We start from the raw sequence: 18,617 nt of genomic DNA, 5'->3' as shown, positions 1-18,617 counted from the left end.
TCCTCCCATTTAGTGGATTGTCCTTTTTGTTTTGTTGATGGTTTCCTTTGCTGTGCAAAAGCTTTTAAGTTTAATTAGGTCTCACTTATTCATTTTTGTTTTTGTTTCCTTTGCCTTAGGAAACGTATCCAAAAAAATATTGCCATGATTTGTCACAGTGTTCTGCCTGTGTTTTCTTCTAAGAGTTTTATGGTTTACAGTCTGACATTTAGGTTTTAAGTCTATTTTGGGTTTATTTTTGTATATATGGTGTGAGAAAATGTCCTGACTTCATTGTTTTACATGTAGCTGTCCAGTTTTCCCAGCACCACTCATTGAAGACACTGTCTTCCCTATTGTGTATTCTTGCTTCCTTTGTGTTTGTTTTTGAAGTATAATTGACCTACAACGCTGTTAGTTACTCTTCTACAACACAGTGATTCGATATTTCTGTATGTTTCAAAATGATAACCATAAGTCTATTTTTTTTAAAGTGAAATTTTGCTCTCTTCTTGCTTCCATATTTCCTGATGAGAAATCAGTTCTTAGTTGAACTCCGTCACCCTGCATGTAATTTATTGTTTACTCCTTTCAAGATTTGCTTTTTGTTTTTGGCTTCCTATAGTTTGACCATGATACACCTCTTCATGGTCATCTTCATATTTATCCCGTTTGAGCATCTTGAATCTGCATTAAATTTGGGAAGTTCTTGTCATTATTAAATAATTTTTTTGCTTATTTTCTTTTTACTTTGTCATCTTTACTTAATTATTAGTTCAGTCCATTGAATTTGATTTCAGTAGTACAGTTTTCAGATTTAGGTTTTCCATTGGGTTCTTTTTTTAAATTATTTTTCTGTTGAGATTTCCCATCTTTTCATTATTCATGGGCATATTTTATTTTAGTTTGTTGATGATAATTAAGATAGCCACTGTGATATTTACCTTGTCTGCCATTTCTAGCGTCTTTGTCATTTTGGGTTTGGTCTCAGTTGATTTTCTTTTTTCTTGAGAATATGTTCTGTTTTCTTGGATCTTTGTCATTTCGTGTTAGGTACTGGACATTATGAAAATTATGCTAACTCTTGATTCTGTTATTTCTAGTGAGTGGTTCTTTCTCTTTTATTAGGCAGTTATCTTTATTGGACTTGAACTGCAAACTTGGATTCCTCAGGTGGCAGCTTAAGTATCAATTTAAATCTTTTGTCTTTAACTTAAGTGTCTTGAGTCTATAGTGTACATATAGGAGTCAGACAGACATGTGGATAAACAGAATTTAATTGGGTTCCCTTCTCTGACTCTTTCCTTTCTGAGGTTGTGATTTCTTCTCGTTTCCGTCTTCTGGTTTTTTCCCTATCAGGAAGACTGTGCTTTTTCTACCAGTGACCCACTGCCCTGTGTGCTATGCCTAGCACAATTTAATAGCCGTGAGAATGGGAATTCACTCCCTACAACTTTTCTCCTCTGAACGTGACCTTCTATATTATCTTTCTATTGCTGCTTTAGGAAATTACCACAAATTTGGTGGCCAAAACAACACAAACTTAATTATCTTACAGTTTTGGAAGTCAGAGTCCAAAACAAGTTTTATGGGGTTAAAATCAAGTTGTCAGTAGGGCTGATTCCTTCTGGAGGCTGTACTGGAGAATCTGTTAACTTGCCTTTTCCAGCTTCTAGAGGTCACCTACATTCCTTTGCCTCATGGACCCATATCACATCATCTTTTGTCCCCGCGTTGTCTTCTTTGGCCTTTTACTTTCTTGCCTCCCGGTTTGTTAGGACCCTTGTGCTTAGATCAGACTTACCTGGATAATTCAGGATAAGCTCCCCATCTCATGATCCTTAATTTAATCACAATTGCAAAGTATCTTTTGCCTTGTAAGGTAAATACTCAGTTTCAGAGATTAGGATATGGACCTCTTTGGGGGCTATTGTTTAGCCTACCATATCTTCCCATCAGAATCTGCCTGTTTCTGTTTACTTTTGAGTGCCTTTAGCTAGCTGCTTTTTATGTATTATAAACTATATAAACCAGAGTTTATATTTTTTTAAAATTATAGTTATTTTATAATTCTTATCTGCAGGAGGGTCTTCTGCAGTACAGTGGAAGCAATAGTCTGATAACATTGAATTGCGTGTGCTTGAACTTCATGAAAATGTGATCATTTTTTGAAGCATGTTTTTAAAAACCGTCTTCACTCAGTATTATATTTGTTAAATTCATTTGCTAGATTCATCTCTGTAGTTGTATATTGCAGTAGTTTTATTTTCATTGCTGTATGATATTTCATTATGTGAGTATGTCACAATTTATTCCTTTTATTGTTGAAGGACATGTAGTTTTTAATTAATTTTGGCTATTACCGATCTTAACTTGGAGAGTTTTTGATGCCCTGATAGTTGTTTGATGCCTGAAAACAGACCTAAAACAATGTTTCATCCAGCTTTTCTACTTAGAGATACTTGGGAAAAAGTGGAGATTTAAGTCTGAAACAAAGTTAGTCTACCATTGCTAGAAGTGGAACTCATCTCTGATCTTATACTAAGGAAAACTTATTACAAAATTTATTATTAAAAAACTTATTATAGACATTTCTAATAAAGAAGGAACATAAATTCATTATGGAATACCTAATACATGAAATAACAATTATCCATCAGAATAATTTACCATCAGTAATTCCTTGTACAGAATTCTTAACTGGTAATTTGAGATCTTCCCAGATGTCAAAAGCTGACATCCCAAATACCAAGAACACAAACTTGAGTTTACTGGATACCATGGTAAGGGAAAATACCACCTTTGCAAAAGCTTTGTTGGCATCTCATGAGGGGAAGGTAAGGTCAGAATTGATTGAGCATTGAAACTTTGTTTTAAGGCAGGTCTTTCAACTTGGGAGCTTGATTAGGTAAGAATCTCCATATAACAGTCCAGAAATGATAGCTATAGCAAGGCAAGGAATTTGAGGTAAGGAATTCAAAGACTCTTGGACCACAAACTATTGCTGATATTTTTCATTGAAGAGTTGGCCATCCTTGTAATACCAGACAAACCATGTGCATGGGCAAAGGACATGGAAAAGCAAAGTAAAGCGAATGAAGACAGAGGACTAGTGAAGTCATCTTAACATAGACAGGTATGGTTTAGGTTCTCAGGCCCAGGCTGAGTATGGATTTATTTATGTTTTGCTTTCCAAGCTTCATTAAGTAATGTAGCAGTACTATTTTTGATCCAGTGAGTATTTACCCAGTGAACATAGCTGGTGGTGATCAGAGTTCACATTCATGACTCAATGATTTTTAGGTTTAGCTTTTTATTTTATTTTCATAGTTTTGTCCAATCTTTGTGATTTATGCCCACGATGTATTATATATAAATTGAAGAATATAATATAGAATTTATTTATTTGAAATATGACTGAGATAGTTATCTCCCAAGTTTTAGTTGCACTTGTCTCTTCAAACATATCCTCTACAAATAGATCTTAAAAACATAGATTCCCCATACTACTAGTCCTCAGTTCTTCACCTGAAATTCTTGCATCCAGAATTATGTAGAGTTGAAAACATTGTGTTTTCTTTTTTTTGAATTTCAGAAAGATAATGATTCATTACTGTATTACATAATAAACCCTGTGGCGTCTGGGGTAGACTCCTTCAAACAACATATTTACATCTCTATAGTGATAGTATGAATAGTTAGTTACGTTAAGTGGGTAGGTAAATAAAGACTTCTGTCAGTTTAAGTCAGGGTTTTCCTACCCGAAGAATGTTGGTGGCTAATTTTATGATAAACTTTAGTTTTAGTTAGAGCTTTTTGGAATCAGAATGGACAGTTAAGAATTATTGGTCTATAATCCATAATTAAATTTTAATCTTTGTTTAACATTTCAAAACTAAATAATGTTTTTTTATGTAAGTAAAATGTTTATTTCTTGGGAGATTATACTTTTTCTTACCTAGTTCAGTACAAATGACCTTTTTGAAATGATGAAAATTTGCCAGTCCTCTCATGGCTATTATATCATGCCATTATATCTTGACTGTTGATGATAGTAATAAACACCTTTCTAATACTAGCTAATAATAAATAAAAACTTACTTAACAGTTTGTTCTACATACCATGTAGAAACGGCAAAATAATTGACAAGCAGTGTAGGGGAGGAAAATTTTTCCTCTGACCTCTTAGGTTTGTAGCTAGGGCCTGTGAATTATACTTAAAACAGATTAACAGGAGGATAAATACAGTTTGTTTACACATGCAGTGCATATTCATTCAGTAGAACTCAGTGATGAGTGACTCAAAGGGGTGGTTAGAATTTGGGGCTGTATAACAATTTAGTAGGTGATGAGAAGAGGGAGAAAGGGCACTTAAGGGAAAACAAATGACTTTTTGGAAAGATAAGTAGGCCCTTAATAGAATAGATGGGAGTGATGGTGTCTTATGACAGTGTCTGTTAGAATTTCTACTGGGAGGGGTTTATGACAATTTTGTTCTTTTGGGAGGCTCTGCTTTTACTGTATATAAGGGATTTCAGGAACTCAAATGCCTCCAGCTCAAAACAATTCTTAGGTTAACGCGGCACATCTGGGGTATCATGTCCTGATCCCCTTCAACAACTATAACAAAACCTAAACTCATTCATGAGTCAGAAAAGTTTAAAAATTGCTGTTACTATGGTTTATGGTATAAAGTAGAAAGGTAGGAATAAAAAATTGTATGTACACTGTTAACGCCGCTATGTATTTCATTATATAAGTAGAAGACTGTAAGGAGATATGTTAAAATACGAAGAAGTGTTGGTGCTTCCTGATGATTTTTATCATGTGTACTTTATTAAACAATTTCTGGTATATATTTATGATTGTGAATTTTTAAATAAACAAAATTGATGTTTTCTTTTTTCCTCACTTGTATTTAAGAAAAGAAAGAAAAGGTTCTATTATGGTAGTATGCTTGTCTAAAAGAACCATTGATTTAATGTTGTGGAAAGATGGAGAGCAAAGCTTTTTCAGTGTAAAAAATAATTTGCCTGTTAATCATGCATTATGTGTAGTTTGGGGGGGGTACATTGTTTCATTAAAATATTTGTGGGTACAGTTCTTCTGATTAACAGAAACCTTTTAAATTAATTCATTAGCTTAAAAAATCCTGCTTTTACAATGGCTTTGAGAGAATTGAGTTAAAATTTAATTTGGGCCACTGAAAAAAAATTGAAGAGTAAATTTACATATATCTTTGTATGTGTATATAAAATATCATGGGGCTTTATAATATTACTGCTGAAGAGGATTAAGTGTTTCAAGAACTCAAAGTTTGTAGAGATTAATTTGCGTATGTTTTTGGTATGCTAATTATAAACAATTCTTGTCCTTAAAGCAGCAGTCCCCAACCTTTTTTGGCATCAGAGACTGATTTTGAGGAAGACGATTTTTCCACGGAGAGTGGAGGTGGTGGGAGTGGGGAGGAGATGATGATTCAGGCAGTAATGAGAGCGATGGGGAGTGAGAAGTGGGGAGCGGCAGATGAAGCTTGTGCAGCCTGGTTCCTAACAGGGTCTGCATGGGGCGAGGTTGGGGTGGGGGGGTTGGGGAGAACCCTTGCCTTCAAGTACTATCACCGAAGAGGTCTATTTTACTGCTTGATTCAGTACAGGTTAGAAAATTGTAATGCTGTATTTCTTACCAGCTCTGAAAATTGTGCTGGCCTTCTTTCCTAATTGGGGCTGATTAGTAAGGTTTTCTTTTTTCTATTTAGCTACCATATGGTTTTATTTTTTTGTTAATGTGGTACTGATGTGGGATTAATGTTGGGTAGGGGAGAGATTTTGGGGAGAGAATTGTTATAATGGAAAAACTCACGGTTTTCCCAATTCAGGTTCATGTTTTGAGTTTAAAAATACATTGAGTATTTAAATATATAAATATTGAAGTGCTTTATAACATGAAAATATTTAGAACTTTAAGGAAGGCACAACTGTAATTAATATTTCAACAGGCTTAAAATTTAAATTAACCTGGAAATAAAACCAAAAACAGAACAAAACTATTTTGCCCAGAAAGGCAGAGACCAGCAGAATGAGATCTTTTAAAGAATATGTAGGGAAAGTTAAGAAGCAGTATATTTGAGGATGAGGATGTCAACTGAAAAAACAAAAACGTACAACCTGAAAGTTGAGAATTATGTTTAACTCAGGGACCTTACCGAGGACTATAACCCAGGAAACAGCCTCTCAGATAGTGCAGAGGAACTGTTTCAAAGAGGTAAGGGAGGAGCCAGGATATATAGGAGTTTTTGCTGGGGAAAAAAATATATATGTAGTCAAACATAGTGATTTTAGTGCTTTTCTATGTATGGGAAGATGCAAGAGTCTGGAATTATTCCTTTGATATGCACCTTAACTATCTAGGGCCAGTATCCTGGTTTTTCTCCATCCTGAATTCCTCTGAGGGTGCACCTTTGTGTGTGTGGTTGTGGGAGGGGTGGGGTGGGGAGCAGCAGCTGATGGCTTGATGGCTGGCAACATTCCTTGTTTACTGGAATGATAGGCAACATTTTTTTGTCCACAAGGGTTAGATTTTTTTAAGAAGTTTTACAGTTTTACAAGCAGACCACATCCTAGAAATCATTATTTAATTTCTTTAACTTTACGGACTAGACATTGCGCTCAGGTCAGCACAAATTGGTGGATGAACTAGTGGAATCTGCACTCATCTTCTGACTTATCCATGACTTCTATTACACTATTTATGTCAGTCGCTAACTGGCTTTTACCGTCATTGACAAGGGCTTTGTTGGCAATATAGGGATAAGTAAAATAGTTCTGCCCTCAAGTTGCCCATGTTCTTGTGAGGAAGGCACAAGTAAGCATACGTTTTTGGTAAGTGATATTGGAGGTGTTCAGGAGTGAGGCAGAAGTATGTATCTTTGTGTAAGGGGTATGGGAAAGTCTGAGTGGGAATTAGAGAAACTCCACAGAATAGTTGAGACTTGAGGGAAGGATTGATGGGAGTTTTCCAGGTAAGAGACGTGGAAAGGCTTTTAAAGAAGAGAACTGAGTCAGCACATGAAAGAGGTGTTTAGGGAACTCTCCCAAGTTCTTGGTCTAGATCAGAGGTGCAAATACTTTTTTTAAAGGGTGAAATAGTAAATATTTTAGGCCTTGTGGACCAAGAGGCAAAATTATCTGTTATGTAGGTACTTAGCTAATTGTTTACAATGTAACCATCATAAAATGTAAAAATAATTTTTTGGCTCCTGGGCCTTGAAAAAATTTTGACTGGCCATAGTTTGTGGGCTCCTGTTTTAGACCCTGATGTAATTGTTAGAGGCCTGAAAGTGGGGAAAAGGAAGGCAAGGCCCAGATAGATTGTAAAGTAGGTTTGCGAGAGTTAGCACAGATCTGGAATCTTATATTTGTCTTGGTAAATGTTCAATATCTAGTCAAATTCCATAGCGCAGCGCTGGAAATCAGAGTCATAAAGCTAAATAAACATAGTGACTTCCAGGGATTGATTGGAATTGCATTAACTTTATACAGTTAAGGAAAAAAAAAAACAAAACTGTCATCATAAAGAGATTATTGTCTTTCTCAATAAAGTTTTATGGTATTTCCATATAAAGTTCTTGTGCATATTATAACATAATGTATTTTAGATCTTTTAGTTTTATTGATGTTATAAATGTCATTTTAATTTCATTTTTTATCTCTTTGCTGGTATTTAGAACTACAGTTGGCTTTTATATGCTAAGTTAAATTTATGGAGAACTTCACTAACTTTTACTAACTTGGCTAATTTGGCTATGTTACTTTGGATTTTCTACGTAGACTATTCCTACCTTTGTAATGGTAGGAAAACAAAGTTAATGGTAACTTGTTTCTTCATTTTTAATTGTTGTGATCTTTGCTTTTGCTACTGCAGTAACTAGAATGACAGCATAGTATGGATTGAAAGAGGTGATATAGTACATTTGTCTTATTTCCCTCCTTGAAGGGAACGTTTTAAATGTTTTACCATTAAATATGATTGCTTTAAGTTCTTTTTTTTCCTGTAAATAGCAAACTAAGAATAGAAAGGAACTTCCTTACTCTAATGGCAAAATTTTCAATTTAAAAGTCAGCATTTTTCTTTTGTATGCAAATACTTTTCTTATATCCATTGAGGTAATTTTATATTTTTTTCTCCTTAACTCTGTCTTGCATTTCTGAAGTAAGTTCATATTGGCAGTAAGTTTTTGTCATTGTTAGTTATGTCTGGATTGGGGTTGCTAATATGTAGCATCTTTGCATCTTTTTTCATAATTGAAATTGGTCTTTTTTCTTTCTTGAGTTCTGTTTATCTAATGCCTTGGAGCTGGTTCTAAATTCCAAGAAGCTGGTTAGAGGAAGACGAAGCAGAGGGCAAACAACCCTTTCCTTTAAGGGAATCATGAGATTATACACATTTCACTGGCGAGAATTTAGTGATTTGAGAACTCTTAGCTGCAAGGGAGGCTGAAAATGTCTTTATTTTGTCTGATCATGATAATAGGATAGAAAACAGTAAGAGAAGATACACATTGTTGCAAAATAGGCTGTACTACTAACAGAAGTTAATTCATGTTATTGGTAAATAAGAGAATTATGTATGTATGATGTGAAAGTCTTATTGTTTCACTTAAATTTTTTCTGGATAATGAGGAATATAAGTATAATAAAGTAAGAAAGGGAAAAACTCTCTCAGCTTGACTGCTGCACCGGTAGCAGGAGTTCTATAGTCTAGATTTTAAGAAAATTAAACATGAGTACCTTCATCCAGGGCTCTTCCTCAGAAAGACATGTCCCCAGTTTTGTACAGCTCTCAGCTGTTTTCATCATCTTAGCACCTGCCAGCTCTGCTCTAATTAAAGGATTGCCAGAATTTCAACTTCATTGTCCTGTTCATTTTTATTATCGACCCTGGCGACCTATCACCATGCTGAGCTTCTTGACTGAGTGTTTCAGGCTGTTTCCAGATATTAGTTACTACCTTTGAAATTCTCTGATTATGGACTTCCCTGGTGGCGCAGTGGTTAAGAGTCCCCCTGCCAGTGCAGGGGACAGGATTGGATCCTTGGTCCAGGAAGATCCCACGTGCTGAGGAGCAACTAAGCACGTGTGCCTCAACTACTGAGCCCGCATGCACAACTACTGAAGCCCATGCACCTAGAGCCCATGCTCCGCAGTAAGAGAAGCCACCACAATGAGAAGCCCAAGCACCACAAGGAAGAGTAGCCCCTGTTCGTCACAACTAGAGAAAGCCTACACAGAGCAAGGAAGCCCCAATGCAGCCAAAAAAGAAAAACAAAACAAAACAACTCCCCCCCCCAACACCTCATAAGTGAAATCCTCTAGTTATAATGTTTCATAGGTTTTGAGTAGTCTTGTCCACAACTCTCTTTTATTTCTAAATCCTCTTATTTTTAATGTGTAATATTTTTAAAACAGCATGTGAGACTTACCAAGAATTTTATGTATCATATTATATCCATTGAGCAATTACCATGTGCTAGATAGTTTTCTTGGTGGTGGTGAATAGATTGCCTCCTTTACTTGTCACAGAAATCCCAAGTGCCAGGTTATTATTTTAAGTATCATCTTAGTTTCTCAAAGCAACCCTATGAAATTGAGACTCAGTTAACTTGTTTTGTGAGTCAGTAGTAAGTGACAAAGTCTGATGACCTCTATAGCCTGATTTCATGATTGCTGTGCAATACTATGCATAGATTTTGGAAGCAGAACTGCTTGCTGCTACTGCTACTGCTACTGCCACTACCACCACTACCACTACCACTACCACTACTACCACCACCACTACTACCACCACTACTACCACTACCACTACCACTTTTTCTTCTTTTTAAAAATTTTTTATTGGAGTATAGTTGATTTACAATGTTGTGTTAGTTTCATGGAAGCAGAAATTCTGCTTTAATGCTTTAACTTTGGTTGGACCTGATTGATGTAATGAGCTTTAACAACCTCTTTTGCTATATTATTATAACTGGGAAACACTCTTGTAAGTGTCCAAAAGGTGGTTTGGACTGTGTTAAGGAAGTGGTTCTAAATTGAATCAGCAAAGTATTAAATTCTTTGATGAAAGTGTGTAGCAGGTTATTTAAGGTTGTAAGAGATTGATTTATTCAGCAGTAAACCTTTCCTCAATAACTTATATATGCTAGTTAGTTTGCCATAGGAATCAAAAGATGACTTGAGTTCTATCTCTACCTTTTTACAAGCTCATATTCTAGTGGAGGAGATAAAGGGCACATTTGTAATAGACATGAATATTCATTTGGAAACCTGTTTCAGAAGAACCTAACTCTGCACTTGGGAATGTGTCAGATAATACTTGTGGAAAGAAAAGATGGGTGGTGTGTTAAAGGATGGATAGGAATTTGCCAGGTTGAGAAATGAGTTGAAGGGATGATGGCACTGACTTTTTCAGCAGAGGAAGCAAACATGTTTAAAATCACGGAAGTGTTAAAAGAGCATATTTTATTCATAGGTCTGCATGTCATTCGTTCTGATTGAAGTGGTGGCTATGAGATTGGGAGAATTGAGCAAGAGTCATAAAATGAAGACCTTATAATCAGGCTAGGTTGTAGGTAATCTTCAGAGGAATTTAAAATAGAGCAAGTGTCCTGCTTGAGTTTTCGCAAGCTCACTGGCAGTGGTGTGGAAGGTATATTGAAAAGGGGGACATGGAAGGGGAGGCGAAGGTTTGGGTGCTGAGTTAGGAAACTATTGAAACAGGCCAGGTAGACAAAGGCAAGGTCCTAAATTACCTAGAGAAAGGCAGTAGGAATGGAGAAGGGGATAGATTCAAAGGCTTTTAGATTGTGAAATGAGCTTTGTGCATAGAATGAATTTGGCTTATTGGTGGGAAATAGTTGAGACAAGAAAAGTAGGATTACTTTTTGCCTTGGTTAACTGGTGAGGTTTCCACAACTATCTAAAAATCTTCAGTACCATTAGAGCATCAGACTCTCCTGTACAATGTAAGATTCATGGAAATTAAGGTATTTGCAGTATATTCAACTGGTGAAGAGTACCCAGAAGGCATTTGGAAATTCATTCCTGGAGTTTTGGAATGCCTTCATACTATGATATTTTTATAGACTGGCTTGATTCTATTTCTTAATGATATCCCTGCGTAAAAATATGATTGTCTTCAAAGGTGATTATTGGAATATGGGATGCTTGGTGGCCCTACAATCAGATTGCTAGTCTACCCAAAGATTGGCAACATTATAACATTATCTTGATAATGTCATCATTTAGAGTCAGTTTTGTCTAATAAAAATTTTTTAGAAGCTTGAATATTTTACTAATCTCTTTTGTTAAAGCTCACCCTTTCTTTACCTGGGAAACAGCTACCCTCTTACTGCTGCATGCTTATAGGATACTGGGTCTAAACGTTCCTTTAAAAACCCCAACCATGCTAGATAGCTGTGTCCTCAAAGGAGGGGTGGGTGGGGCAGTGTTCTGATCTTAAACTTACTGGCACTCTACTGTTGTCTTTAAAGCTTGCTTTCCTTTAAAATCATGATATGTCCATGACTGCAACTTCAGTCCCTACCCAGTCTGATTTTCATACAGGGTTGCAGCTTGTTACTGTTGGGAGGGAAATGCTCTTTCCTCTAGCAGCTTGGGTGCAGTGGTTGGGGGGCCTGCAAATTAACTGACAGTAGACAGATAAACAGGAGAAAAGACAAAGTTTGTTTATACATGCATGCTAGAGTTGCCCGGTAATGAGTAAGTCCCTCAGTAGCCAGAAATAAAGGTTTATATACAAACCTAACAAAACGGTCTCAGGGTTTTGGGCTTCATTGAGAAAGCAGGGAAGGTTCTATTGGGCTTTTTGATGCTGATGAGCAGCTGAATTCACACTTCTCAGTGCTGAGGGTCAGTATTTTCCCAGTTAGTAAACTCCCTTGGAAGGGGGTGGGGAGGGGTCATTTGCAGCTGTATTTTCAGGATGCTCTCCTTAAGTTTAGGTAATAATTGTTGCTGTGGCTTCTGATTGTTCAGATGTTTTTAAAGTAATTTTCATACTATTTTGGTTGGCTTCATCACTCTGGTGACTATGACAGACTAACAGGAGGTGGAAGAAGAAGAAAGAAAACCTTTATGCAAAGAAAGCAAAAGCTTTCCCAGAAACCCTATGGTAGGAATCTCACTGGCTAGAACTGTTAATGTCACCAACTTTTTTCTCACTGGAAGTAGCTGGGAGAAGGGGGGGTTGATGACAGTACCTTCTATGGGATTTCATAGACAGATTTAAGAAAATTAGGCAATAAGAGGGTCTAATATGAGGTTGCCAACCTTTTACTTCATCTGTGTTGTTCTAAGGCTCACACTGTTTTTCTATAATTTATCATTCTTGTTTTCCAATCCACTTTTACATAGATATGTTCATGAAAATAGAAGCAGAACTCTCAGCACCCTTTCCTTCAATTGGGAAATAGTATGAGAAACCAGGAACAGCTGGAAAGAGCAAAGCTCATAGTGTCCTCCAGAGGACTCCCTTCTCACATCTGGAGTTGTACAGCCTGGAGCTCTGATTACAGAACATAGGGCATCCAGGAGTTTCTTTTCAGAGCTGTGTTGGGGATCAGTGAAAACACCTTCATGGGACTCTAGCATTGGTGAACTGCTAACGTAATGAACCACATCCTTGAGAATAACTGTAGACACACTATAAAAACCTTCAGTATAAATTGATTGTAATCTTATTAAGTTATAATTTCTTAATTTGGGGTTGTGATGGGTACTGTAATACAGAGGTCGGCACATTTCTTTTGTAAAGGGCCACATAGTAACTGTTTTAGGTTTTTTAAGCCAGATAGTCTCTGTGTTGCAACTGTTCAGCCCTGATGTTGGAACTGGAAGCAGCTATAGACAGTAAGTAAATGAGTGGGTGTAGCTATGTTTCAGTACAACTTTATAAAAATAGGTGGCTGGCTGGATTTGGCCCATGTGCCATAGTTTGCTGACACCTAATGTAGATACTCTAACCTCTAAGGATTTGGACTGAAGCAGGAATATGTTTTATAAATAATACATTTCCCAGGAGGTTACTCCCCTAACTCCTCACAGTAGATTGAAAAATGGCTACATCATTTCCATATCATTGCCTTTTCTTGGGTCATCCTTGTGCATAGACCCATGTTTCTCAGTGGAATTGCGATTGGCATTTTTGGTGAGATTGTACATTGGGAGAGAACACATCTTTATCAGGGCATATAGCCATTCACACCCCCAGGTCACTATTTCTAAAAAAATTTGTTGATTAGAACCCCTGGCTGAGATGGCTTGTTTTTCCTTCTCCTTTCCCAGCAATACCCAGTTTCTACCTATTTTCCTACTCCTTAGTATACTTCATTAACTCTTAAATGCTTGCAGCTTGGAATATATTATTATGCACTTAATTTCATAATGATTTGTCCTTAGATTGTAAATTCATTGAGAATAGGAATTTTTGTCTTTTTTGTTCACTGTTTTCTTCCTAGTGCCGATAACTCTGTTATGATTCATAGTAGGTGCTCAATAAGTGTTTAAATTCCATTGTTTACTGTTAGGGAAAAATGAGACTTACCTCCTTGCTGAGATTTATAAGCTCCTGATTAAAAGGGACCATCCCTCATACTAATTATCTGTTGCCCAGGGAACTGAACTTCATACTGAGCTTAAATACTGGGTGATTCAATTTACTAAACCTTTGGGCATCTGCTGTGTGGAAGGTTCTGTGTATGCTAAGTGATAACAGGGTATACACAGATGATTAGCACGCCTATCTTTGTTTATTTATTTATTTACTTATTTTATTGGCTGTGTTGGGTTTGTTTTTTTTTTTTTTTCTTCCCTTCTGCTGTGCGCGGGCTTTCTTTAGTTGCGGTGAGTAGGGGCTACTTTTCGTTGTGGTGCGCGGGCTCCTCATTGCCGTGGCTTCTCTTGTTGCGGAGCACAGGCTCTAGGCGCGTGGGCTTCAGTAGTTGCAGCACATGGGCTCAATAGTTGTGGCTCACAGGCTCTAAAGCACAGGCTCAGTAGTTGTGGCACACGGGTATAGTCGCTCCGCAGCATGTGGGATCTTCCTGGAGCAGGGATCGAACCCGTGTCCCCTGCATTGGCAGGTGGATTCTTAACCACTGCGCCACCTAGGAAGCCCAGCACTCCTATCTTTGTTGCATTTTTGTCTGATGGGATGGAGTTTAGTCAATACACAAATAGCAAAAATATAGTGGCAATAATGGTGAGCTCTGGAGGCAGACCTAGATTCACTTCCTATGTCTGCTACTATTTCTTTGAGCAAGTTACTTAATCTCCCTTCATTCTTTACATTTCTACCACCTCAAAGGGTTGTTAGAACCTTCTGAAAGAAATGATGTTAGCATTTTGCATATAGGTAAGTTCTTACTATTATATCATAGTGTCACATGCTGGAGACATTGTGCTAAGGCCAGATTTAGAGATTGGAAAGGTTACCTCTGGTTTGAGGTGGGAGAAGCAGTAAAGCTTCATAGGGAAGATGGTATTTTAAATGGATCTAGATGGGTTGATAATATTTATACAGTGGCAGGGATGTGGATAAGATTTCCTAGAGGGGGAAGGATGAACTATGAACAGAGGAAGTTGAGAGAATGCAGGATGTGTACTGACAGCAGAAATGTCCCTCAATAAACTCATACTTCCACCATACCTCATACCACCTTCTATGGGCAGTTACCTAATTTGGTGAAAGATGCTGTCTATTGTTATTCAACCATGCTGTCTTCCTCTCCATCTCCCCAGTGTAGGGAGACTGTTGTTTCAAATCTAAACTTTCTTGAGTAGAACATTTTATGACTCTGAATTAACTGCTCTTGTATTCTGAATATCATCCCCCCCCGCCCCCCTAAACACACACACACCCAGAGTAGAGTGTGGGGAAGTACATTTTAATCAGTTTGACTTTTTCAACCCTTGAGTATTGTCCTCGACACTTAGTAAAAGTTCAATTTATTTCAGGGATAGGGTGGGGTGGTAAATGAATGATTCTGATTGAAGCCAGTTTCAACTAATTTTTTTTCTTTAATTATTATTATTTTTTAAATAAGTTTACTTATTTATTTTGGCTGCGTTGGGTCTTCGTTGCTGCATGTGGGCTTTCTCTAGTTGTGGCAAGCAGGGCCTGCTCTTCGTTGTGGCGCATGGGCTTCTCATTGTGGTGGCTTCTTGTTGCAGAATACAGGCTCATGGCACGCAGGCTCAATAGTTGTGGCTCACGGGCTCTAGAATGCAGGGTCAGTAGTTGTGGCTCACCGGCTTAGTTGCTCCACGGCATGTGGGATCTTCCCAGACCAGGGCTCGAACCGTGTCCCCTGCATTGGCAGGCGGATTCGTAACCACTGTGCCACCAGGGAAGTCCCTCAACTAATTTTTAAAAATTTGATTATAAACTTTTGAAATGGATGTTGTCTGAGATCTTTGTGAATCCCCATATTTGTGAATACTCTTGTAGCATGTAATTTGGTCGTTCAGAAAATTAAGGGTGTTGAGGATTTAATGAAATTAAATTTCCATATTTATTACATTTTAAGATCTACCTAAGAAACCTTTTTCAGTGTTTCCAGAAGTGTGCTTAGAAGTCAAAGGAAATGCACAATATAACCCTAAAACAAATTTTAGTATTAAAAATAGTAATTGTATAGCAAAAGGTTACCCAGCTGTTTATTACCCTTTGGGCTTTAAACATCACTGATTCTTTTTCTCCAATCATTGAATGACAGCAGTTGTGGGATAAGTACTATAGTTCCCTCACACCTAGTGCAAAATGACTCTGAGGAATGTTCTTCACTGTCTCCTAGAAATCCCTAGCAGGATTGAGTCCCTTTTGCCCACAGCTGCATAGTCAGCCATACTGCACCCTTTATTGGCTTCCTTCCCTTCCCTGCCTCACTTCTCCACTCTCTTTCTGGTGTTTCCTAGGGTAACTTCGCAAATAAACTGGGAATACTAAAACCCTTTGTTTCAGGGTGTACTTCTGGGGAAATACAACCTAAAATAATGTGGTAAGAAACGTTTTAGTAAGAGTTTGACATTTTTTAAGTTTTAGAATATAACTTTGGAGAACCCATAGTAGGTACTCAACTGTTTGCCCTTTTTGAAAAAAGGGAAGTAGCTAGCTAGTTTCCTATAATGGGGCCGGAGGTCAAATTGAGTCTGGATAAGCATCACTGTTTTGTACTACAAAAGGAATCACTCATGTTTATAGCCCCAAATGTAAATGGCTAGGTGTCATTATAGCATGTGGGTTTTTTTAAATACTAAAATTTGTTCTAGGTTTATATTGTGCATTGGCTTTGAATTCTAACTACCTCCTGGCAACACTGAACATAAAATTAAATCCAGTTCAAGAAACAGAAAGAACTAGAGAAAGAATACAGAGATAAAAGCAAGAGAGAATAGGATAGCATAGTCCAAACGTTTTCTTATTCCTGAAAAATAGGTTTTTCTCTTAGATTTAGGAAATGAATTCTGCTGACAGATTTTTTTTAAATTGTAGTATAGTTGAATTACAATGTTGTATTAATTTTTGCTGTACAGAGAAGTGACTCAGTTATGCATACACACACACACACACACAAACACATGTATATATATTCTTTTTTATATTCTTTTCCATTATGGTTTAATCCCAGGACATTGAATATATAGTTCCTTCTGCTATACAGTAGGACCTTGTTGTCCATTCATTCTGTATGTAATAGTTGGCATCTACTAATTCCAAACTCCCAGTCCATCCCCCCCGCCCCAAGGCTGTTCTCTATGTCTGTGAGTCTGTTTCTGCTCTGTAGATAGGTTCATTTGTTTCATATTTTAGATTCCACATATAAGTGATATTATATGGTATTTGTCTTTCTTTTTCTGACTGACTTTACTTAGTATGATAATCTCGGGTTGCATCCACATTGCTGCAAATGGCATTATTTTTATGGTTGAGTAGTGTTCCATTGTAATATATGTACCACATCTTCTTTATCCGTTTATCTGTTAGTGGACATTTAGGTTGTTTCCATGTCTTGGCTATTGTGAATAGTGCTGCTATGAACATAGGGGTGCATGTAACTTTTTGAATTATAGTTTTGTCTGGGTATATGCCCAGGAGTGTGATTGCTGGATCATATGGTAATTATATTTTTAGTTTTCTGTAGAGCCTCCATACTGTTTTTCATAGCGTCTGCACCAACTTATATCCCCACCAACAGTGCAGGAGGGTTCCCTTCTCGCCACACTCTCTCCAGCATTTGTTATTTGCAGACTTTTTTTTTTTTAATTTAATTTATTTATTTATTATTTTTTGGGGGGTACACCAAGTTTAATCATCTGTTTTTATACACATATCCCCGTATTTTGCAGACTTTTTATTGCCATTCTGACTGGCATGAGGTGATACCTAATTGTAGTTTTGATTTGCATTTCTGTAATAGCGATGTTGAGCATCTTTTCATATGCCTATTGGCCATCTGTATGTGCTGGCAGATTTTTCATTTCAGGGCAGGTTTGATTAAAAAGAAACCACAGAATCTGTCAAAGTTGATTGGATTCTGTACCATCTGTTGACTCATCAGTTATTTTGGTGTTTTAAAAATGTATTGTAAATATATTGTAATGCAGGATAGAGTTTTTATAACTTAAAACATCCTGGATACCATATTTTATAGTGTTAATAACATACATATTAGACATAAATACTTTCCCTAAAAGTCTCTTTTTCCCTTTCTTTCCAGAATGCTGCCTTTTTGTATGGTCTTGGTTTGGTCTACTTCCATTACAATGCATTTCAGTGGTAAGTTGACATAAAATGAATAACTCCAGTTGTTTCCAGTAAATGGCTTATTTTGTTTGTATTTTTCTCTGTGTGTGTGTGTGTTTGTGTCTGTAATAAATACACAAAATATTTTAATATCACTAAGCCTACATTTTCCAGTACTCTCTTGAAATTATTAGTTTGTTCCTTTAGGGATATAGACCCACGTTAGATTATTAGAAATGTATATGTTCCTAAAAGAATCTGATATTAGATTCTGATTGAAGAAGACTTAGAGTAGAAAGCTTTTGGAATTTCTTAGTCACTTATTATGGACTGGTGGTCCCTAGATTATTTGAGCTGGGGAATGTCTGTACTCTGTTCTCAAGGTCTGTGGGTAAATGATCTATGATGACCAGTATTTCCTTTTCAGACTTTTAGACGTATTGAGTGCTCCTTCCCTTCCTCCTTCACCAACACACTCACACACACACACACACATACACACACCCACACCCACACACACCCACCCACCCACCACAGTACTTTCCAATTTCTAGTAACTGGGCACTAGATTATAAACTCTCAGTTCTCTCTTCTATAAAATAGGAATAGTGGTAACATCTTCAGAGTCAGACATTAAATATGATAGAAATATATAAAATTTTATAAATGGTTAAGTATAGGTCCCTGTTATTATGACCTTTGCCCCCTTGTTGTTTTTCTGTTTACCAGACAAGACAGCAACATTCTCTAGTGGAAAGAACATAGTTGAAAGATTGGTATTCTGGTCTCAGCACTGCCACTTAGTTTGATCTGTTTCC

At 36.9% G+C, this 18,617-nt stretch overlaps 1 protein-coding gene across 15 annotated transcripts in view; it reads left to right on the top strand.

Annotated features, from left to right (window-relative positions):
* Positions 1–18,617, top strand: part of KDM6A (lysine demethylase 6A) — a 224,740-nt gene that overhangs the window by 96,535 nt on the left and 109,588 nt on the right. For 13 of the 15 annotated variants that reach the window (XM_057718321.1, XM_057718322.1, XM_057718319.1 and 10 more), the window contains one exon: positions 17,774–17,832. The exons of the other annotated variants lie outside the window; for them this stretch is intronic. In XM_057718321.1, the coding sequence (XP_057574304.1) occupies positions 17,774–17,832 (59 nt within the window). The remainder of the gene's footprint in view (positions 1–17,773; positions 17,833–18,617) is intronic. 15 annotated transcript variants of the gene reach the window in all.

The sequence above is a fragment of the Hippopotamus amphibius genome, chromosome X, assembly GCF_030028045.1.
Source record: "Hippopotamus amphibius kiboko isolate mHipAmp2 chromosome X, mHipAmp2.hap2, whole genome shotgun sequence".
Classification (NCBI taxonomy): Eukaryota; Metazoa; Chordata; class Mammalia; order Artiodactyla; family Hippopotamidae; genus Hippopotamus; species Hippopotamus amphibius.
Note: the sequence above shows the minus strand (reverse complement) of the source record. Positions and strands in the feature narration are given on the sequence as shown.